The 23869-nt window shown below is 40.0% G+C and overlaps 1 protein-coding gene across 1 annotated transcript in view; it reads left to right on the top strand.

Moving 5' to 3' along the window:
* The first annotated feature begins 1040 nt into the window (after positions 1-1040).
* Positions 1041-23869, top strand: part of nsfl1c (NSFL1 (p97) cofactor (p47)) — a 24137-nt gene continuing 1308 nt past the window's right edge. Inside the window, exons 1-8 of the mRNA XM_062052600.1 lie at positions 1041-1186; positions 6588-6691; positions 12274-12351; positions 12456-12621; positions 12694-12789; positions 15101-15210; positions 15354-15491; positions 16629-16796. Of these exons, the coding sequence (XP_061908584.1) occupies positions 1085-1186; positions 6588-6691; positions 12274-12351; positions 12456-12621; positions 12694-12789; positions 15101-15210; positions 15354-15491; positions 16629-16796 (962 nt within the window). The 5' untranslated portion in view covers positions 1041-1084. The remainder of the gene's footprint in view (positions 1187-6587; positions 6692-12273; positions 12352-12455; positions 12622-12693; positions 12790-15100; positions 15211-15353; positions 15492-16628; positions 16797-23869) is intronic.

The following is a 23869-nucleotide window of genomic DNA, read 5'->3' as shown; positions in this document are numbered from 1 at the left end:
CTTAATTTATTCTTGATTCGATTTATTGATTTGTTCCTTCAAAATAAGACAAAGTTATGTTCAATCCACTGAGTTTTAAGTAACTGCGACTTGATTATTTTAAGTAGCAGTTACATAATCTGCAAACAAGTTAGTATTAATTAAAAATAACAAGTTTAATAAACTTAAAAAGAAGGAAAATGTTACTCACACTCAACATTAAACTACTTTTTAAGTTTACACTACCTATTCTAATTGATTATTTTGAGTAGGGATGTCTGATTTTTGCCGATATCCGATATCCCGATATTGTCCAACTCTTAATTACCGATACCGATATCAACCGATACCGATATAAACCGATACCAATATATACAGTCGTGGAATTAACACATTATTATGCCTAATTTGGACAACCAGGTATGGTGAAGATAAGGTCCTTTTTAAAAAGAATAATAAAATAAAATAAGATAAATAAATTAAAAACATTTTGTTGAATAAAAAAGAAAGTAAAACAATATAAAAACAGTTACGTAGAAACTAGTAATTAGTGAAAATGAGTAAAATTAACTGTTAAAGGTTAGTACTATTAGTGGACCAGCAGCACGCACAATCATGTGTGCTTACGGACTGTATCCCTTGCAGACTGTATTGATATATATTGATATATAATGTAGGAACCAGAAATATTAATAACAGAAAGAAACAACCCTTTTGTGTGAATGAGTGTGAATGGGGGAGGGAGTTTTTTGGGGTTGGTGTACTGATTGTAAGTGTATCTTGTGTTTTTTATGTTGATTTAATAAATAAATAAAATATATATATTAAAAAATCCGATACCGATAATAAAAAAACGATACCAATAATTTCCGATATTACATTTCGGCAGGCCGATATTATCGGACATCTCTAATTTTGAGCATTCGGGTTTACAGTGTTGTTTGTATTGTTATTATTTCTTTGATCGTATGTATGAATACTAAATATACTAAATGTTGAATACTAAAGGTTTTGAAAATAAAACAAAAACAAAAAAACAAAAAGAACGTTTTTCGCTCGTTTCCGAGACGGAAGCGGAAGTGGCGCCGAAGTTCAGCAAAGCAAAATGGCGAGCCAAGAGGAGGCTGTGCGAGACTTTATCAACGTTACCGGGGTCGACGAGGAAAGGGCCCGCTTTTTCTTAGAGTCCACCAGTTGGAACTTACAAGTAAGTGTTTTGACGCCTGCGGTCACTCTCTTGGCGGCGTTTCGGAGATGTAAAGACACTAGCTTTATATCTCGCAAGTCGGTTAGCTCGCCCGGCTAACGTTAGCTTGTGTTGCTGGTCATTTCTGCAAGTCACCGGCTGGACAATAGCCGAGCCTTTTTCTGTCTCTGGCCGACAAATAAGAAGATATGTCAATGTGTACAATAATAGTCGAAATGTCATCGGTTTTTTGGAAACGCATACATGTTTAAAGATGATGGCACTGTGCTGTGAATCCGCCTGGCAATGTTGCCATGTTGCTTTGAACTTGGCTTGCAAAATAGTTTTAATGACAACAATTCATCTCCTGATGACGTCAACATGATACAAACCACTTTTCCATATGAGTTGAGAAATTGTGTTAGATGTTAATATAAACGGAATACAATGATTTGCAAATCCTTTTCAACCCATATTCACTTGAATGCACTACAAAGACAAGATATTTGATGTTCAAACTCATAAACTTTATTTTTTTTTGCAAATAATAATTAACTTAGATTTTCATGGCTGCAACACGTGCCAAAGTAGTTAGGAAAGGGCATGTTCACCACTGTGTTACATGGCCTTTCCTTTTAACAACACTCAGTAAACGTTTGGGAACTGAGGAGACACATTTTTTAAGCTTCTCAGGTGGAATTCTTTCCCATTCTTGCTTGATGTACAGTTTAAGTTGTTCAACAGTCTGGGGGTCTCCGTTGTGGTATTTTAGGCGTCATAATGCGCCACACATTTTCAATGGGAGACAAGTCTGGACTGCAGGCAGGCCAGTCTAGTACCCGCACTCTTTTACTATGAAGCCACGTTGATGTAACACATGGCTTGGCATTGTCTTGCTGAAATAAGCAGGGGCGTCCATGGTAACGTTGCTTGGATGGCGACATATGTTGCTCCAAAACCTGTATGTACCTTTCAGCATTAATGACGCCTTCACAGATGTGTAAGTTACCCATGTCTTGGGCACTAATACACCCGCATACTAAGGCTGCAGCTAACGATTATTTTTCTATCGATTAATCTATAGATTATTTTTTCGATTAATCGGTTGATCTATAGATTATTTTTTCGATTCATCTATAGATTATTTTTCCTTTTACCGATTATTTTTTTTATTTAAAATGAAGATGAAAAAATAAATGTAGGCCTGTTTTTTCAAAAGGCATGGCTTTTATTTACAAAAAAAGAGAAGTATGGCCACTCAGTCAACATTGACAACAACATGACAAAATATTCTGTAACAATGTAAACATTTAAAACTTTTAACATTTAACAAAATTAAAAGTAGCTTATTTGCTTTTTAATGTGCAAGTATAAAAGTAAACATCCAGTGCAAATCTTAATATTCTGCAATAGTATAAGCATTTCAAAAGTAAAAGTATTGCTTATTTTGCTTTAAAATGTGCAAAAATAAAGATAAACATCCAATACAAAAAAGTGCAAAACGAAATATTCTGTAACAACAGTGTAAACATTTCAACAAAAGTGAAAGTATTGCTTATTTGCTAAAATGTGCAAAAATAAAGATAAACATCCAATACAAAAAAGTGCCAATCTAAATATTCTGGATAAGGCTGCAGCTAACGATTATTTTTCTATCGATTAATCTATAGATTATTTTTTCGATTAATCGGTTACTCTATAGATTATTTTTTCGATTAATCTATAGATTATTTTTTCCTTTTGCCGATTATTTTTTTATTCAAAATGAAGATGAAAAAATAAATGTAGGCCCGTTTTTTCAAAAGGCATGGCTTTTATTTACAAAAAAAAGAAGTATGGCCACTCAGTCAACATTGACAACAACATGACTAAATATTCTGTAACAATGTAAACATTTAAAACTTTTAACATTTAACAAAATTAAAAGTAGCTTATTTGCTTTTTAATGTGCAAATATAAAAGTCAACATCCAGTGCAAATCTTAATATTCTGCAATAGTATAAGCATTTCAAAAGTAAAAGTATTGCTTATTTTGCTTTAAAATGTGCAAAAATAAAGATACACATCCAATACAAAAAAGTGCAAAACGAAATATTCTGTAACAACAGTGTAAACATTTCAACAAAAGTGAAAGTATTGCTTATTTGCTAAAATGTGCAAAAATAAAGATAAACATCCAATACAAAAAAGTGCCAATCTAAATATTCTGGAGCACTGTAAACATTAAGTATTGCTTTTAAAATGTGCAAAATAAACATCCAGTCCAACACAGTACACAATAACCAATTCTACTCATTCCAGTGAGTGACTAACAGTTGTAATGAAGAAATGTTAGCATGTGTACATGTTTGGTTCTTTTCTTGTTTACAATATTCCCAGCAGCTGAAAATAGGCGCTCAGAAGGGGTCGATGTGGCTGGAACTGAGAGCTAATTAGCCTTCACCTCAAGCCAGGACTGCGAGCGAGCTGAGCTGCAGTTTAAGTTTCTAGAAGGTCAACGGGCTCATAGTGATGTTACTAGTAGTTGACTGGGAGGTGTTTATTATCATTTGGGGAGAGTCCGCTGCCTGATGCTCATCTGCTAAACACCTATCTGCTCCACGCTGAAGCGCTGACTACATGCGCTCTGAATACGCACTGCTGATTGGCTGATAATGCTGCGTGTGTACCAATCAGATGGTTGTGTGGGTGGGACAATGCTGCGTGTGTACCAATCAGATGGTTGTGTGGGTGGGACAATGCTGCGTGTGTACCAATCAGATGGTTGTGTGGGTGGGACAATGCTGCGTGCTGAGACAGAGGCAGACGGAGCAAAGCAGCTTGTTAAGACTTTAGCTTAGAAACTCGTTCGGTACACCCCCGTACCGAACCGAAAGCCCCGCACCGAAACGGTTCAATACAAAACACGTACCGTTACACCCCTAGCAGATACAAATGACACATTCATGTTTTTGTGTAATGATGACAACGTATGCTCGCGCGGACGATTGACTAGTTGATGGTTTTCTTTTCAAATGTTCGTTTATAGCCGTTGTGCTGCTATGATAGGCCATTTCCGCTCGACACAGTGTGCATACAACAACATTATTAGGCCGTTTATTGAAATACTCCCACACTTTTGGCATGCTTTCCCCCCCTCGCTCGCACCGCTCGCATCGTCTTCTTTGATCGTCTGCTTTGCGCTTCGCCATGACGGTAGTGTGACGTCATTATGCGACGCGTCGACGCACAAAAACGGCGTCGACGTATTTACGTAACCGATGACGTCGACTACGTCGACGCGTCGTTTCAGCCTTAATTCTGGAGCACTGTAAACATTAAGTATTGCTTTTAAAATGTGCAAAATAAACATCCAGTCCAACACAGTACACAATAACCAATTCTACTCGTTCCAGTGAGTGACTAACAGTTGTAATGAAGAAAGGTTAGCATGTCTACATGCTCTGGTTCTTTTCATGTTTACAATATTCCCAGCAGCTGAAAATAGGCGCTCAGAAGGGGTCGATGTGGCTGGAACTGAGAGCTAATTACCGGTAGCCTTCACCTCAAGCCAGGACTGCGAGTGAGCTGAGCTCCAGTTTATATTCCTAGAAGGTCAACGGGCTCATAGTGATGTTACTAGTAGTTGACTGGGAGGTGTTTATTATCATTTGGGGAGAGTCAGCTGCCCGATGCTCACCTGCTAAACACCTATCTGCTCCACGCTGAAGCGCTGACTACATGCGCTCTGAATACACACTGCTGATTGGCTGATAACGCTTTGTATAACGCTTTGTGTGTACCAATCAGATGGTTGTGTGGGTGGGACAATGCTGCGTGCTGAGACAGAGGCAGTCGCAGAAGGAGCAAAGCAGCTTGTTAACACTTTAGCAGCTAAAGTTAGCTTTAGCTTAGAAACTCGTTCGGTACACCCCCGTACCGAACCGAAATCCCCGTACCGAAACGGTTCAATACAAAACACGTACCGTTACACCCCTAGCAGATACAAATGACACATTCATGTTTTTGTGTAATGATGACAACGTATAATCGTGCGGACGATTGACTAGTTGATGGTTTTCTTTTCAAATGCTCGTTCATAGCCGTTGTGCTGCTATGATAGGCCATTTCCGCTCGACACAGTGTGCATACAACAACATTATTAGGCCATGTATTGAAATACTCCCACACTTTTGACCACTTTTGGCGTGATTTTTTCCCCCTCGCTCGCACAGTCTGCTTTGCGCTCCGCCATGACGGTAGTGTGACGTAAATATGCGACGCGTCGACGCACAAAAACGGCGTCGACGTATTTACGTAACCGATGACGTCGACTACGTCGACGCGTCGTTTCAGCCTTACCGCATACCATCACAGATGCTGGCTTTTCAACTTTGCGCCCATAACAATCCGGATGGTTCTTTTCCTCTTTGGTCCGGAGGACACGACGTCCACAGTTTCCAAAAACCATTTGAAATGTGGACTCGTCAGACCACAGAACACTTTTCCACTTTGTATCAGTCCATCTTAGATGAGCTCAGGCCCAGCGAAGCAGACGGCGTTTCTGGGTGTTGTTGATAAACGGTTTTCGCCTTGCATAGGAGAGTTTTAATTTGCACTTACAGATGTAGCGACCAACTGTAGTTACTGACAGTGGGTTTCTGAACTGTTCCTGAGCCCATGTGGTGATATCCTTTACACACTGATGTCGCGTGTTGATGCAGTACAGCCTGAGGGATCGAAGGTCACGGGCTTAGCTGCTTACGTGCAGTGATTTCTCCAGATTCTCTGAACCCTTTGAAGATATTACGGAGCGTAGATGGTGAAATCCCTAAATTCCTTGAAATAGCTGGTTGAGAAAGGTTTTTCTTAAACTGTTCAACAATTTGCTCACACATTTGTTGACAAAGTGGTGACCCTCGCCCCATCCTTGTTTGTGAATGACTGAGCATTTCATGGAATCTACTTTTATACCCAATCATGGCACCCATCTGTTTCCAATTAGCCTGCACACCTGTGGGATGTTCCAAATAAGTGTTTGATGAGCATTTCTCAACTTTATCAGTATTTATTGCCACCTTTCCCAACTTCTTTGTCACGTGTTGCTGGCATCAAATTCTAAAGTTAATGATTATTTGCACACAAAAAAAAGTTTATCAGTTTGAACATCAAATATGTTGTCTTTGTAGCATATTCAACTGAATATGGGTTGAAAATGATTTGCAAATCATTGTATTCCGTTTATATTTACATGTAACACAATTTCCCAACTCATATGGAAACCGGGTTTGTAAATATTCCTCCTTTAAAAAGCGAGCATATTTGTTGTAAAACTTAACATTCAAAAATTAAGTTCACAGTACTAAAGCATAATTCTCCCAGGTTACATCCATGTTAGCTCAATTACTCCAGAACAACTAATCTTGTCTCGCCCTGTGGACAGCTTGCTCTTGGTAATTTCTTTGAGGATGGCCCTGAGGATGATGACATTGTGACTCTGCCTCAACCTGAAGTAGGATCCTCCGTGTCCAGGTCCACCGGCCCGAGGTAATGCTTGTAAACATTACTACTATTACTTAAAAAGGTACCATATTCTACTTTCCGCCTTCCACTGTCATATTCATATACCACTATTTATTAGAATTTTTTTTAGAAGTGTGTTAGGATTGATGCTAGAATTAAACCATTTTAAAAGGGCTTTAGTAAACACTACTGTCAGTGTGTGTGTAGCTTTAATGCTAATGAGCTGTGTGTCTTCAAGAAGCGCTACTGTGTACGTCAGGGGTGCCCATTACGTCGATCGCGAGCCAGGCATTAAAAAAATAGACCTACAAATTAGCGATTATCAATCTTCACCATGACGTCACTTTCGTCACCTGATTGACATTCACGGCACCCGAGGGTCTTCCGAGATGGCGCTGGCTTCTGCGAGCTCATTATTAAGAAAAAATGACAGACAGGAAGGCAAGAAACACTTTTTATTTCAACAGACTCTCGCGCCGTAGATGCCGTCAAAACTCTAAAGACCGACCGCACAGTTCCTATCTTCACAATAAAATCGCTGCTTCATCCTGCCTGCACTAACAAAATAAGAATCTCGGAAAGCTAGTTTTTGAGACATGTGGGACATTGACGGAGTTTGCCAAAAAACAACCCCTTTCATGTGGTATTAGACAGAAAAGAGGACTGTTTTTCTCCTACATTTAAAAATGTGAAAGTTATCAGCACTATTGTCTGATTCCAATCAATGCAAGTCAACAGAATCAGGTAATACACCAACTTATATTCTTGTCTTCATGAAAGAAAGGAATCCATGTGTTAAACGTGCTTGTATTATCATTAAACGCCTTTAACTTGTTAACAAAACCATCTCTTTCATAAATAAATAAATATAAATTATATATATGAATGAGTAAGGCTGTAACGGTACACAAAAATTTCGGTTCAGTACGTACCTCAGCTTAGAGGTCACGGTTCGGTTCATTTTCGGTACGGTAATAAAACAACAAAATATACATTTTTTGGTTATTTATTTACCAAATATGTAAACAATTATCCTTTTAACATTGGGAACACTATAATAATTCTGCCCAAAAATAGAAATAGCTGTGTGTGTGATGGATGTGAGTCATGAATGCTAAGCATAACAATAGCATACATATACACACAGGGTCGATTGCCAGGGTTAATGTGGTCAACATATATCAAATAAAAACTAAATAAGAGAAGGCTCAGAATGGTTTCTTAACAAAACCTTTCTACATATAAAGTGCTTTTTTTGATTGATTGATTGTTTGTGACTTTTATTAGTAGATTGCACAGTACAGTACATATTTTGTACAATTGACCACTAAATGGTAACACCCGAATAAGTTTTTCAACTTGTTTAAGTCGGGGTCCACATTAATCAACATTAAACTTTCTCAAGTTGTTGCTCAGATTAAATAAAATGACAAAACTTTTCTTCTACATATAAAAAGTGCAACATTAAACAGTTTCAAGTCAACTCAGCCTCAGATTAACTTTTCTTTCCCCCCCCAGCCTTTAACCCTGCTGATTTTCACTCAATCTTCATGTTTTTTGCCAGATAAATCAGTTTATCTATATTGTCTGCAGAAAGAGCAGACCTGCTTGCAGTTACAATGTCTCCAGGTAGTCCCTGGCTAACTTGGCAGTAGAGAATATGGGCTCATTGTTCTTCCACCATAGAAGTGGGTCAAAATCTAGTTTTTAATGCAATATGGTCTTAAATCTGCTGCTATAAAAACACCAACGGCATTTGTTATTGCTTTAGCCTTGTCTTACTCGTTGAGGAGAGGCTGCTTCAATGCTGTGTTTGCACGACGCTTGTCTTTCTCTTCGTTGAAGCGATGTTCACTTGGGGGTGGTGACGCTTCCAATGGGTTAGCATGTTTGACGTGTTGTCAGAAGCATACCCTACCGCTGCTGAACAATGTCGGCAAACCTCCGTCCTCCATTGTTGTATCGCACCGCGAAGCCGAAGTGTTCCCAAACGTGAGATCTTAACGAGGCAGGAGGGTCTTCCAGCTCTGGCTTTTACATGTTGTCGTAGCCCGGTCGCAGCTAGCATGCCGTGTGTTGGGCCTCGGTGTGCATTGTTTACACAACGTGCGATACGCTACTTAATATGTCCGTGTGGAAACTCGTTCGGTACACCTCCGTACCGAAACGGTTCAGTACAAATACACGTACTGTTACACCCTTATGAATGAGGTAGATCCCCTCGACTTGGTCAATCGAAAAGTAGCTCGCCTGCAGCCAGTGTGGGCACCCCTGGTGTACGTGATACACTTTTGACATATACACTGTAACTGTTTACTTGACCAATGTTACAGATGCCATACATCACATAAAACAACGTAACAATAAGGAGGGGATAGGGACATAAATGTGAGAAACAAGGCTGCACGATTAATCGACATCAAGGTTATAAAAGTGGGATAATGTAACCGTAAGAAGCTGAGGTTTGGGTTTTTTTCCCCGCCTTCACCAGCATTTGAGTAACAATCAGAATTGTTGAGCCTCGAGTTTGTTCGTCCCCCCCCTTTCAAAAACAGAGAAAGACGTCTTACTCGGAATAACTCTCAGCACTTGAGCACGTTTATTTACCGGTGGAATTAACCGAACGCAGTGAGCCCTCTTTTCAGTCATTCACAATCTTCGTCTCCGCCCACCAGCATTACACACAAAAGAAGCACAGACAGAGAGCTTCCCTACTCGCTAGTGAAAAGTACCACAAAGTAACAACAAATTATGAAGAACCAATTATGGTTACTGTGGGGTGGGGGGCGTGGCCTGCGGACCTGCAGCGAAGCAGGGTGTGCCAGGACCGGCTGCGAGATCAGCGACAGGTGCTTAGATAGCCCACCTGGGCCTGTTTGTCTAATCACCTGTCGCTCTGTTAAAAGGCAGCAGCCGGGGAGGAGAGGAGAGTTGGAGCACGAACGAGAGCGAGACTGACACAGACAAATATACAATTGTTGAAAAGCCCAAAAAGGAAGATTTATTGCAAAATAAACACCATTGTAAACCTGGAAGAGCCTGTCATGTCGGTGCTTGGTGGTCCGAAGAACCCGGAAGCAAGAGTCTTCCACAGTTACAAAGCCAAATGTCCCTATATGGTAATATTTCTGCTTCAAACCAAATGGGCAATATAAGCCCATCAACAAGAACCAACAAGCGAGAATGCTGTGATGATGTGATTGCAACACTATCCAAATATCCAACTGAGATAAAATCCACTTTAAGATGTTCAATATTAATTTAAGTAAAATTTTTGCTTGCAGAAATAAGTTTATTCTATTTTTTGTTTATTTATTTAGGATAACAAAGTTATTACAGTACACTGGTAACCAATTCTACAGTAATGAGAAATAAAAGTTTATATCCTTTTAAATGTTTACTTGCGTTTGTATTGAAGCTGCAACTAACGATTATTCTGATAGTGGATTAGTCAAGGATTATCTTAACGATTAGTCTACTAATCGGATAGTAAAGCGTACACATATTTAATGGCTCTAATTTTTCAATTGACTTCTAAATGCAGTTTAAGTTATTTTAGGCATGTGCCTACGATGTATTTATACTGTAAATGGGCTGCTCATTCAGCTGTTACAAAAATTAAAATTATTATTAAAATGTTGTCCGTTTTAAAAGAAAGGAAAGGCAACTTGCTAAAAAACAGTTAACCTTGTTTATGTAGCCAAAAAAAACAGTTAAAATAGCAGCAATAAAAACAAACAACAAAACACAAACTCTAACTCCCTCTAAAAGAAAAGCATTTTGTGATGTTTAAAAAGCTGCATGCTGGTGTATTGACTATTGATGAACTCTTGGCAGTGTTAGCACTCTAATAGACTCCATATGGAGAATTCTGTCTTTGATTGATTCTTAAAATGTTGGCTATTTAATAGATTGTATGTTTAATCTCATGATACCTCCGAATTGGTCCCTGTCTGTCTCTTTTGTGTGTTTGTGCGCGCACGGTCCACGTTTGTTATTGTGCCTTTTTTACGGCTTTGCAAATTGACACTGCTTTAAAAAGTACTTGAATTGATGTAGACAAAGTTTAGCTGGCTGAATTGTAAAAGAAAATGATAGTTAAAGTTCTTTTTCACACAACTTCGTCTCACTCTTGTTAGCTAGTTAGCAAGGTAGAAGCTAACACTCTTACTTAGGCAAAGACTGCTTCCTCCCTCCAGATGCCGGCCATTATGTCGCCGCTTTAGATGCTTGTGTATCACAGATGTACTGCCATAGAAACAAGGTCCGCTTTGCCAAATGAGCAAGGTATTTATGTCACACGAGTGACGATCTCACAACTATTGACGACAAATATAATTGGGTCTGCAACCAATTCTTTTGTCCCTGCGATGAGGTGGCGACTTGTCCAGGGTGTACCCCGCCTTCCGCCCGATTGTAGCTGAGATAGGGTCCAGCGCCACCCGCGACCCCGAAGGGAATAAGTGGTAGTAAATGGATGGATGGATGGAAATTCTATTGTCAACAATGTCGACTAATTGTTGCAGCCCTAGTTGTTATTTTAAATTATGAGTACCGTATTTTTCGGACTATAAGTCACCGTTTTTTTCGTAGTTTGGCCGGGGGTGCGACTTATACTCATGAGCGAATTATGTGTGAAATTATTAACACATTACCGTAAAATATCAAATAATATTATTTAGCTCATTCACGTAAGAGACTAGACGTATAAGATTTCATCGGATTTAGCGATTAGGAGTGACAGATTGTTTGGTAAACGTATAGCATGTTCTATATGTTATTAGAATGACTCTTACCATAATATGTTACGTTAAAATACCAGACACGTTCTCAGTTGGTTATTTATGCGTCATATAACGTACACTTATTCAGCCTGTTGTTCACTATTCTTTATTTGTTTTAAATTGCCTTTCAAATGTCTATTCTTGGTGTTGGGTTTTATCAAATAAATTTCCCCTAAAAATGCAACTTATACTCCAGTGCGACTTATATATGTTTTTTTCCTTCTTTATTATGCATTTTCAGCCGGTGCGACTTATACTCCGGAGCAACTTAAACTCCGAAAAATACGGTATATGATTTCCTTTTCGTTTTTATAAGTTACCGCCAATGTTGAAATAATTAATTTTAATAGCCACGGATGTAGCAGCAGTTAGCATCCCATGACCCACAATGCACTTCTGCCATGACGCACAATGCACTTCTGCCATGACCCGCCCCCGCCGAATTCTAATTGGTTGACGTGTGTGACGATTGCGGACATTTGCTTCGTCTCTTACGGGAATGAGATTAATATTATTTGATATTTTACGGTAATGTGTTAATAATTTCACACATAAGTCGCTCCGGAGTATATGTCACACCCCCGGCCAAACTATGAAAAAAACTGCGATTTATAATCCGAAAAATACGGTACATGCAAACATTACACTTTAACATCATTCTTCTTGGTTAGCAACACTAGCATAGCTATGTAAGATACATGCTAACTTTACATTTTACCATCATTAAAAAGTAGACTTTGCATGATAGAGAACACCTTTAGCATCACAATTGGTTAGGCTTTGTACTGGCTTCACGTATCAATGCTGTTTTTTCTTTGTCAGCTCTCAGCACAGAGTGACGTCCTTCAGAGACTTAATGCACGAGGCTGAAGACGAAAGCGACGAGGAAGAAGGTCAAAGGTTAGTTGGTTTTTCGGGGTTAGCGTCACCTCCTTTCAAATCTGTGTACTCCTTGTGATGCTGATTTCGCCTTCATAACCTCACCTTGATGCCCGTCTTTTCAGGTTCTTTGCGGGGGGATCAGAGCGCAGTGGGCAGCAAATTGTGGGGCCTCCCAAAAAGAAGAGTCCCAATGACGTGGTGGAGGATCTGTTTAAAGGGGCCAAGGAACACGGAGCCGTGCCTCTGGACCGCAGTGGAGGGGGCTCGGGTGAATCCAGCAAAGCCAAAGTAAACGCCTTTGAATGAAATACTGCTTTTCCTTACTGTACTTGCTGCTTTAACATGCATGTGTTCTCTCAGGCCTTTGATGGAGGAGGATACCGACTGGGAGCAGCCCCTGAGGAGGAGTCTGCATATGTTTCTAGCGGGAGACGCAATGCCAACGCACAACAGGACGTGAGTTGTTACCATGGTGATTCCATAAGCAGGGAGAGGTTACACACTCATCTTATGACAACATATGTATAGTGCACACACTGTGAAGTTACTTCAAATTTTGTTATCGATGTGATACTCATTAAATATAGGGCCAGTATTGCAGGTGACAATACTTTTTACTTCAATTATTCAACATCCTTTATGATTTTGTGATTTTGCCTTTAATTTAGGGCTGGGCGATATGGCCTTTTATTAATATCTCGATATTTTTAGGCCATGTCACGATACACGATATATATCTCGATATTTTGCCTTAGCCTTGAATGAACACTTGATGCATATAATCACAGCAGTATGATGATTCTATATGTCTACATTAAAACATTCTTGTTCATACTGCATTAATATATGCTCATTTTAAACTTTCATGCAGAGAGGGAAATCACAACTAAGTCAATTTACCAAAAGTATTTATTAAACAGTTATCAAGCAGTGGCACAAACATTCATGTCATTTCAAAACAGAAAGTGCAAGATTGTCAGAGACATTTTAAAACAAGCTATTAGTGCACTTTTGTGCATGATGTCACTAAGATGACTTGTCAAAACAACACTAAATTAAAGTGCACTTTTTGTACAGAACGCCACTACAATAGTTTAAAACAAATAAAGTGCACTTTTGTGCATGATGTCACACAAGATAGTTCAATAACTGTCAAATAAAAATGAGCTGCATAATAGGAAATCAAATAGTGTATGTCCTCCGCTATGTGGTAGGTTACTGCGGACGTTATCTCCTTCTGTTGTTGACAATTTTTTTCATACGGTGTTGATGTGGAAATGGTTGCTTGGAGTTTCAAGCACTCTTCATTCTCTAGCGGGTGACTTTTCAAATGGTGCTACACATTAGCAGTGCTGCTACTTTTTGTAGCAACGCTTTTACTTGACATGTTACTGTTGTTTGTTCAACATCTTCCCGCTTGAAGCCAAACCACCGCCAGACGATGGACCATGTGCTGTTTTTCTTATTAATTCTTCCTTCATTTGTTACCAGAATCGCACCTTCTTTCTCTCGTATTACCACTCGCACCGCTCCGCTACCTCTCTGCTTTGCGAGAGCGTGTAGTATGTGACGTATGTAAGAAGGTGCGCTTGTTTTATGTCTCTGTGAGGAGAGACAGGAAAGAGTGAGAAACGCCTGAAGTGTAATGCCCGCAGCTAAAGGCAACTGCGTGAGAACGTATACTCGAATATCACGATATAGTCATTTTCTATATCGCACAGAGACAAACCCGAGATATATCGAGTATATTCGATATATCGCCCAGCCCTACTTTAATTACAATTAACAGAGGACAAAGATTTGAGACGAATGCCCAAAAAATGTTCAACAAACTTATTTTTGTTATTAATTTATTGATATGTAAATACAGCAATATAAGCCAAAATAATTCAATGATTTTCTCTTATTGCATACAATATTTTGAACAAAATAATTCAATTGTGAAAAATAATTAAAAAACATCTATTAAACCCTTCAAAAACCTCATTATCCATTCCAAAAACTTACTATTGTTATTGTTGTAATTATAAAGATATGTATACATATATATATATACATATATAAAGTAGTTTGATTACATCAAGTAAAATCCCCAACCAGTAGAGGTTGTAGTTAATTATTGCCTGTTTAGTTAGCTGCCAAAATGGGCGGCAATACAAATGTAAATATGAAATAAAGTGTGTGGTGATACTATTTACCCATTTAGTACTTTATTTAGTCAGACTTCAAATATTTGAACGTGAACAGGTTTAGATTCGAGTCTAGTGATGTGTTTGTTAGCAAATGGTCTTTTTTTAATCCTCTGGGATTCTCTTCTTTTTTCCACGCTGGTATGATGGCTTTTTGGGACTCATTTTGAGTTAGCAAAACAGACAAAACTAATTAAAAGGGGGTAAACGCACAAAAGGCCCACATTCTGAAGTGCTGAGAAGTGAGTGTGTCTTGTGCTGAAAGTAAGTGGGAGGCTCTGCCGCGCCTCAGCTACAATGATACACCCTGCGTTTTTGTCTGCAGGACTGAATATGAATGACTAAGGCCGTGCATTTATCTTAGCTACAAACCGTTTAATTGATGTATTATGTTAACTACTAATTGTTTGATATATTTATGTTAGTACTAATTGGTGATATGATGTATTTGTTAGCTACAAACTGTTTGACATATTATGCTAGCTACTAATTGTTTATTTAATGTATTTATAATTGTACAAATTGTTTATTTGATGTGTTTATGTTTGTTCTAATTGGTGATTTGATGTATTTGTTAGGTTCACGTGGTGCTGAAGCTATGGAAGTCAGGCTTCAGTCTGGATGAAGGCGAGCTCAGAAACTACAGTGATCCTGGCAATGCTCACTTCCTTGAAGCCATACGCAGAGGGTCATTATTCCCTTTATTATTGTTGAAACAAGAATTATCGTCAGTTTTTAGTTTTGGAGACATCCCGTCACACCTCTACTTTAAATATAGTGCCACTCTTGCATACTTGTGGAAAATAAGACTTTGGCTAACTTGTGTTACAGAGAGATTCCCCTAGAGCTCAGGCAGCGTTCTCGGGGGGGTCAGGTGAACCTGGACATGGAGGACCACAGAGACGAGGACTTCAGCAAACCCAGAATGGCCTTTAAAGCCTTTGGAGGAGAAGGACAGAAACTAGGATGGTGATTATCTGGCTAAAGTAGCGCAGCAGCCTAATTTAATGAAAACAAAACTATGTTTATGACTAGAGATGTCCAATAATATCGGGCTGCCGATATTATCGGCCGGTAAATGCTTTAAAATGTAATATCGGAAATTATCGGTATCGGTTTCAAAAAGTAAAATTTATGACTTTTTAAAACGCAGCTGTACAGAGTGGTACGCGGACGTAGGGAGAAGTACAGAGCACCAATAAACCTTAAAGGCACTGCCTATGCGTGCCGGCCCAATCACATATCTACGGCTTTTCACACACACACACACAAGTGAATGCAAGGCATACTTGGTCAACAGCCATACAGGTCACACTGAGGGTGAACGCATAAACAACTTTAACACTGTTACAAATATGCGCCACACAGTGAACCCACACCAAACAAGAATGACAAAGACATTTCGGGAGAACATCCGCACCGTAACACAACATAAACACAACAGAACAATTACCCAGAACCCCTTGCAGCACTAACTCTTCTGGGACGTTACAATATACACCCCCCGCTAGACCCCCCCCCACACACACACACTTTAACCCCACCCACCTCAACCTCCTCATGCTCTCTCAGGGAGAGCATGTCCCAAATTCCAAGCTGCTGTTTTGAGGCATGTTAAAAAAAATAATGCACTTTGGGACTTCAATAATAAATATGGCAGTGCCATGTTGCCATTTTTTTCCATAACTTGAGTTGATTTATTTTGGAAAACCTTGTTACATTATTTAATGCATCCAGCGGGGCATCGCAACAAAATCAGGCATAATAATGTGTTAATTCCACGACTGTATATATCGGTATCGGTTGATATCGGAATTGGTAATTAAGAGTTGGACAATATCGGATATCGGCTAAAAAGCCATTATCGGACATCTCTATTTATGACCCATATTTATTTTACCTGGAAACTTAGTCATGTGACTCAGCAATATTTCTCAGTATGGTGCACCACAAAGACAAGGGTTGGTTTCCTTTCAGAGTACTTTCAGTTTGTGAGAGATGAAGACTTTGCCAGTTGATATTCATGTCTTAGAAGCTCACATACACAAGAATGACACTATTTATGTCCAATTAAAATGAAAGAACCCCCCCTCGTTTCTCTCATAGTGCCACCCCACACTTGGTGGCAGCTCCCGCCTCCCAGCTGGACCAGGCAGCCGACGAAGCCCAGGCCAACGCGGGCGTTAACTTGGACACCTCACAGCCCGTCACAAGTATTCAAATACGACTGGCGGACGGCGGCAGACTGGTTCAGAAGTTCAACCATACCCACAGGTGATGATTTGTTCTCCAGGCACAGGACAGCAACTACTTTGTCATATTTCATAAGAGTTAAAGAAAGATCTGGAATAGTATCACTTCAAACAATCGTCAATTCATCTCAATGAGCATGCAAAGAATTACTTTTAAGTGTTTTTTTTAATAGTTTGTCTTAAGGCTTGGTGTTCATGATCGTTTTTAATTTAAGGGTCAAATACTGTTATAAGCGTTGAGCGTAATAACTAGATACGTCAACATGTAGCAGCCATGCTAATCGACATGCCCACGTTGCGGCCATTTTAAGTGCTTGCAAAAAGTTCCACTTTTCAACACCAAAAATACAACGAGAACCCATTACTGGTCACCTTATGTTACCATTAGTGGTTTAACAGAGCATGTATTTTTACATTTCTGTAATCTTCACAATCACTTTAGGATAGGATGTGCAGCTGGGATAGGTTCCAGCACCCCCCGCAACCCCATAAGGGGCAAGCGGTAGAAAATGGATGGATGGAGGATAGACTTAAAGGGGACCTATTATTATTTAAAAACTCTTACTTTTCTTACCTATTTGTACCTGCAGTAGTGTATTTGGGATCTGCATTAGTTTTGAACATTTAAAATCAAACCGTAAAGGCATTTCAGAGATATTCGTTAAATAATCTTGCCTTCGTTCCCACTTCCGTCAAACGAGCTGTTCGGAATTTGCTCCCTTTGTGATTTTTTTGCCGGGAGTCACATCAGCATCTGCGCTGTATTCAATAAGCTCCTTGTTTTCTCTTTGTTGTGGGGCAGACTGGCTTGTACATACACATGCATCCTCCGCTGTTGGCATTTCTGATACAAATTAGCATGTGGTTCAAACTTAATCTGTCAGTAGACTCACTGTAGAAGCGCTACAAAACTACAACAACGATGGCGAGGAGAAGATGCAGTTGAAGTGGAGACACGTGAATAAGACCGCCCACGTAACGGCGCGCCCTGAAGAGACGTGAGAAAGAAGTCTGAAGATGGTCTGTAAAACATAATGCAAGGTTTTGACCAAAGAACCACCATTACATGTTATGTAGACCACAAGGAAGTGTTTTAACTGTAGAAAAATAATTATAATGTGACCCCTTTTAATTTGCAATCATGTTTTTATAATAAGCTATACACTCATTGATTTTAGTAGCCATCAATAGCAAACACAAAGCTAATGTCCATGTGTGTCACGTAATAATCATAATAATGGATTAGATTTATATTGCGCTTTTCTAGACACTCCAACACTTTACAGACAGAACTTAAAACCCATCATTCATTCATTCCACATTCATACTTTCGATGGTGGTAAGCTACATTTGTAACCACATCTGCCCTTGGGTTTACTGACGTAAACGTAGCTGCTGATTGGCCCCTTCGACCACTACCAAACCTTGGTAGGGTGTAGTACACATGATGAAAGCCTGGAACAGGGCGAGATATAGTGCTTAAAATACTTTGGAAAGTTAGTGCCCTCTAGGAAGCCGCATAAAAGTTGCCAACAGCCCCTCTGTGCGATCCAATGCATTCTATATTGAAAACAAGTTATAACTAGCTTATTTCTCAACCTGTTTTTTTGCAGTTCATGTTGTCAATGTAAAAACGTGTGCTAATAATCCACATTATAATATGTCAATATTTCCTCTGTCCTTGTGTCAACTTTTAACTGCATCATTTGCAACTGTAAGCAGCACATTCTTGTTGTCTTTGTTTCTGTGTCCTCTACAACAATGGAATACTTTGCCCCTTCCAGCTCAGAGGGCGCAACATACACTATATTGTCAAAAGTATTTGGTCACCTGCCTTTACTCACATATGAACTTGAAGTGCCACCCATGGAATTGTCCAAAATGTTTTGGTATCCTGGAGCATTCAGAGTTTCTTTCACTGGAACTAAGGGGCCAAGCCCAACTCCTGAAAAACAACCCCACACCATAATTCCTCCTCCACCAAATTTCACACTCTGCACAAAGCAGTCTGAAATGTAGTGTTCTCATGGCAACCTCCAAACCCAGACTGGTCCATCAGATTGCCAGATGATTCATCACTCCAGAGAAGGCGTCTCCACTGCTCTAGAGTCCAGTGGCGACGTGCTTTACACCACTGCATCCCACGCTTTGCATTGGACTTGGTGATGTATGGTTAGATGCAGCTGCTCAGCCATGGAAACCCATTCCATGAAGCTCTCTGCGTACAGTACGTGGGCTAATTGGAAGGTCACATGAAGTTTGGAGCTCTGTAGCAACTGACAGTGCAAAGACTTTCTGCACAATGCGCTTCAGCATCCGCTGACCCCTCTCTGTCAGTTTACGTGGCCTACGACTTGGTGGCTGACTTGCTGTTGTTCCCAAACTCTTCACTTTTCTTATAATAATGTTGACTTTGGAATATTTAGGAGCGAGGAAATTTCACGAGGGCAGCACGATGGCAGAGGGGTTAGTGCACCTGCCTCACAAAACGAAGGTCCTGAGTAGTCCTGAGTTCAATCCCGGGCTCGGGATCTTTCTGTGTGGAGTTTGCATGTTCTCCCCGTGACTGCGTGGGTTCCCTCCGGGTACTCCGGCTTCCTCTCACCTCCAAAGACATGCACCTGGGGATAAATGATAAATGGGTTATACTTGTATAGCGCTTTTCTACCTTCAAGGTACTCAAAGCGCTTTGACAGTATTTCCACATTCACACATTCACACACACATTCACACACTGATGGCGGGAGCTGCCATGCAAGGCACTAACCAGCAGCCATCAGGAGCAAGGGTGAAGTGTCTTGCCCAAGGACACAACGGACGTGACTAGGATGGTAGAAGGTGGGGATTGAACCCCAGTAACCAGCAACCTTCCGATTGCTGGCACGGCCTCTCTACCAACTTCGCCACGCCGGATAGGTTGATTGGCAACACTAAATTGGCCCTAGTGTGTGAATGTGAGTGTAAATGTTGTCTGTCTATCTGTGTTGACCCTGCGATGAGGTGGCGACTTGTCCAGGGTGTACACCGCCTTCCGCCCGATTGTAGCTGAGATAGGCTCCAGCGCCCCCCGCGACCCCGAAGGGAATAAGCGGTAGGAAATGGATGGATGGAAATTTCATGACTGGATTTGTTGCACAGGTACCAACCTATGACAGTTCCATGCTGGAAATCACTGAGAGTGGCCCATTCTTTCACAAATGTTTGTAGAAACAGTCTCCATGCCGAAGTGTTTGATTTTATACACCGGACCAAGTGATTCGGGCACCTGATTCTCATCATTTGGATGGGTGGCCAAATACTTTTGGCAATATAGTGTATCTAGTAATATCTATGATCAACTCAATCAAACAATGTCCTTAACAGCAGCCAATCAGAGTCAACCTTTTTCCCACTCCACTTTTGGTTGTAAGGTATCGCAGGAGTAAACAAAATTAGCGAATTTGGAGCCAAACGTGCAGCTCAGGGCAGGATAAACAATGTCAGTAATGTCAATTTGTTTATTTTGGGTTTTGTATCACTGAAAAAAACCTCAGGACTGTGAAATAGCTCAATGTGTTATTTTATATTTTTCTACATCCTTTGCATTGACCGGCATCCATTGCACCAATCCCCCACATCTGCCGTCCCTTCCTAGGTTTCTCATTGTCACATTGGGTTTCCTTTTTTCTTGCCCTGATGTGGGATCAGAGCCGAGCATGTTGTTGTGGTTCGTGCAGCCCTTTGCGGCATTTGTGATTAAGGGCTATATAATAAACTTTGATTGATTGATTGATGGATACATTTGCTTAAATGTTGAGTAGAGTTTTTAAATGTTTCTGTGTATATTGTATTTAAAGGCCTACTGAAAAGAATTGTTTTTATTTAAACGGGGATAGCAGATCTATTCTATGTGTCATACTTGATCATTTCGCGATATTGCCATATTTTTGCGGAAAGGATTTAGTATAGAACGACGACGATAAAGATCGCAACTTTTGGTATCTGATAAAAAAAAAAGGCTTGCCCCTACCGGAAGTAGCGTGACGTAGTCAATTGAACATTTCCGCAAAGTTCCCTATTGTTTACAATGATGGCCGCCAGAAGTGAGAGTGATTCGGACCGAGAAAGCGACGATTTCCCCATTAATTTGAGCGAGGATGAAAGATTTGTGGATGAGGAAAGTGCAAGTGAAGGACTAGTGGGGAGTGGAAGCGATTCAGATAGGGAAGATGCTGTGAGAGCCGGGGGTGACCTGATATTCAGCTGGGAATGACTAAAACAGTAAATAAACACAAGACATATATATATACTCTATTAGCCACAACACAACCAGGCTTATATTTAATATGCCACAAATTAATCCTGCATAAAAACACCTAGGTGTTTGTTATGCTAGCTCCTAGCTACTAGCTCGAGCTAGTTATAGCTCGAGCTATATATGGACGGGATCCCGTCCATATAACCCGCAAATACAATTCAAACACCTGCACAACACACACACTCACTCAGCCCAAAGGACCGTTCACCTAACCCAAGGTTCATAAAGCTTATATATTTAACCAAAGTTGCGTACGTGACACGCACGTACGAGCAAGCGATCAAATGTTTGGAAGCGCAGCTGCGTACTCACGGTATCGCGTCTGCGTCTGTGTATCCAAATCAAAGTCCTCCTGGTAAGAGTCTCTGTAGTCCGAGTTCTTCGATCTTGACTGCATCTTTCGGGAATGTAAACAATGAAACACCGGCTGTGTTGTGTTGCTGACTTCCCTCGCAAAATACTCCGCTTCGCACCGACAACTTTCTTCTTTGCTTGCTCAGCTCCTTTCTCCATAATGCAATGAACAAATTGCAACAGATTCACCAACACAGATGTCCAGAATACTGTGGAATAATGAGATGAAAACAGAGCTATTTCGTATTGGCTTCAATGGGGAGCCATACCTCTGTTTCACTGGCTACGTCACGCGCATACGTCATCCTCCAAAGGCGTTTTCAACCGGAAGTTTAGCTGGAAATTTAAAATTGCACTTTATAAGTTAACCCGGCCGTATTGGCATGTGTTGCAATGTTAAGATTTCATCATTGATATATAAACTATCAGACTGCGTGGTCGGTAGTAGTGGCTTTCAGTAGGCCTTTAATTTCCTTTATCCACACTTTTGTTTACTTTTTAGTACAGTTGCTTTAAAACTGACAGTTAAAAAACAATATAAAACAGTGTAATATTCGGTTGGATGATATAAAAAAAATTACTCATGATAATTTTTTTCTTTTTGCCATAGCCTATTTTGATTTGATATCATCACTTCATCTTAATGAAAATCAGAATCAAAAATACTTTATTAATACCCGGGGGGATATTTGGGTTTTCAGCATAGTCCCGTTCAAGAACAGACATGCAGTACATTGTACAGGGAGACAGAACAGGAACGCTGACGGGTCCCCACTTATGGCAGACAGACTGAGGCCAAGAAGAACTCGATATCCGATAATCATACATAAACGTATTACACAGAAACCACAGTACTTGCAACAAGAGGGATGAGCTTGCCATTTCTCCCACGAGTCCCTCACGTACCCAGCATCGAACGTTCCGTTCGGACAGCCAGGTTCCACCGAACCTCTGCTGCTCGTCGAAAATCTTTTGTCAATTGAGTCGAGAGTCCAGTTTATCAATTCCATGTTGAGATGTTTAGAATTCGGAGGACGGTGCAGAAAAAGAGGCTCTGTAAGTATAGGCAAGACAAGGACAAAAAGGCTAGGGAGCCAAAACAGAGAAGGAGGGGATGCCTCCGTGTCCGCTTAGTGCCAAGAAAGAAAGACTAACAGCACAACTACAAGTGTTTTATTTAAGTTTTTTTTGCTGTTGCCAAAGGAAGAGTGTGATGATTACCACATAAGCAAGAATTTTACTTTTCTAGGATATTGAATGCTTTCTCTGCACAGTATGAAGAGAATAAATATCAGTTATGTACACAAAAGAAACAGCAAACGTAATTAAACATCACCACACAATGCCGCAATTCATATAAAACACCACTAGGGGGTGCCTTTCAGTCACCCTTCAAACTTAAGTACAGAATGGTAAGTAGAAAGTACTTAGTTTGATTTTTGTATATCATCGGGAGGCGTTGGAACATGGAGTTCATTAAAAATGAGATCAGCGTTCAAGATATTGTATTGATTCACAAAGGGGGATGGGGGTTGTTGATGTAGGGCCGTGAGCACCCTCGATAGAGCCGCCAAGAAATATATATCTGTGTGGGCCGTGTAGTAGAATTTCTGACCTTTTGACCTATATTTCTTGGCTTTTAAGAATGTCCGCTCATTTTCAATACTCTTGTATTTTTGTGCCATTGAATGGACCAGTTGTGGGACAAAAGTGAATATTAAGTCGTGCCAACCTGTCTATAGAATGTGTTGACTGTCTAAAGGATTCGAGTTGTTATGGAACAGATAGGAAAAGCAAAACAAGACATTGACGCACTCGATAAGGAACGATGACGCACAACAGACATATAAAAAATGGCAGAAGACCGGAACTCGTGAGTGATTTTGGCTTGTGTGTGTCTTGTTTGCTCCGGAGTAACTTGTGGTTTGTCTGCACGACCAACTCAATTCAACCTGCACTTCTGATAATGGGTAAATATATTTGTTGTACTAAACTACTTTTGTTGCCTGCTTAAGCTTCGGACAATCCACTACAGCCGCAACGGTACTCGTTGTATGCGCTTATCCACCACTTGTGGCACTAATGACAATAGCAAACAAACAGAAGAAGTCTGGAGCTAATGTCATAGAGAAAATTTCTAAGCGTAAAAATTACGCCTAAAGCGGTGACGCCCTATTTTCATTTGTACTTAAATGGTATTGACAGATTATTTGGGAACCGTATATATTATCTATATTAATCCAGTTAGAATGTTTTATTTTAGCACTGCATAATTGCATGTAAATGTATTTTTCATCAGTTTATACGAGTGTCTTTTGCAGTATATTTAAGTAGTATTTATCTCTGAATCAGCCTGACCTAAGCCTTGATTATAATCATTTTGATTAATAAACATTTTATATCATTTGTAGGTTAGATATAATTATTGAATAAGATTAAAATCA

Source organism: Entelurus aequoreus, linkage group LG07 (genome assembly GCF_033978785.1).
Source record: "Entelurus aequoreus isolate RoL-2023_Sb linkage group LG07, RoL_Eaeq_v1.1, whole genome shotgun sequence".
Classification (NCBI taxonomy): Eukaryota; Metazoa; Chordata; class Actinopteri; order Syngnathiformes; family Syngnathidae; genus Entelurus; species Entelurus aequoreus.
This window is presented reverse-complemented; position numbering and strand designations above follow the sequence as displayed.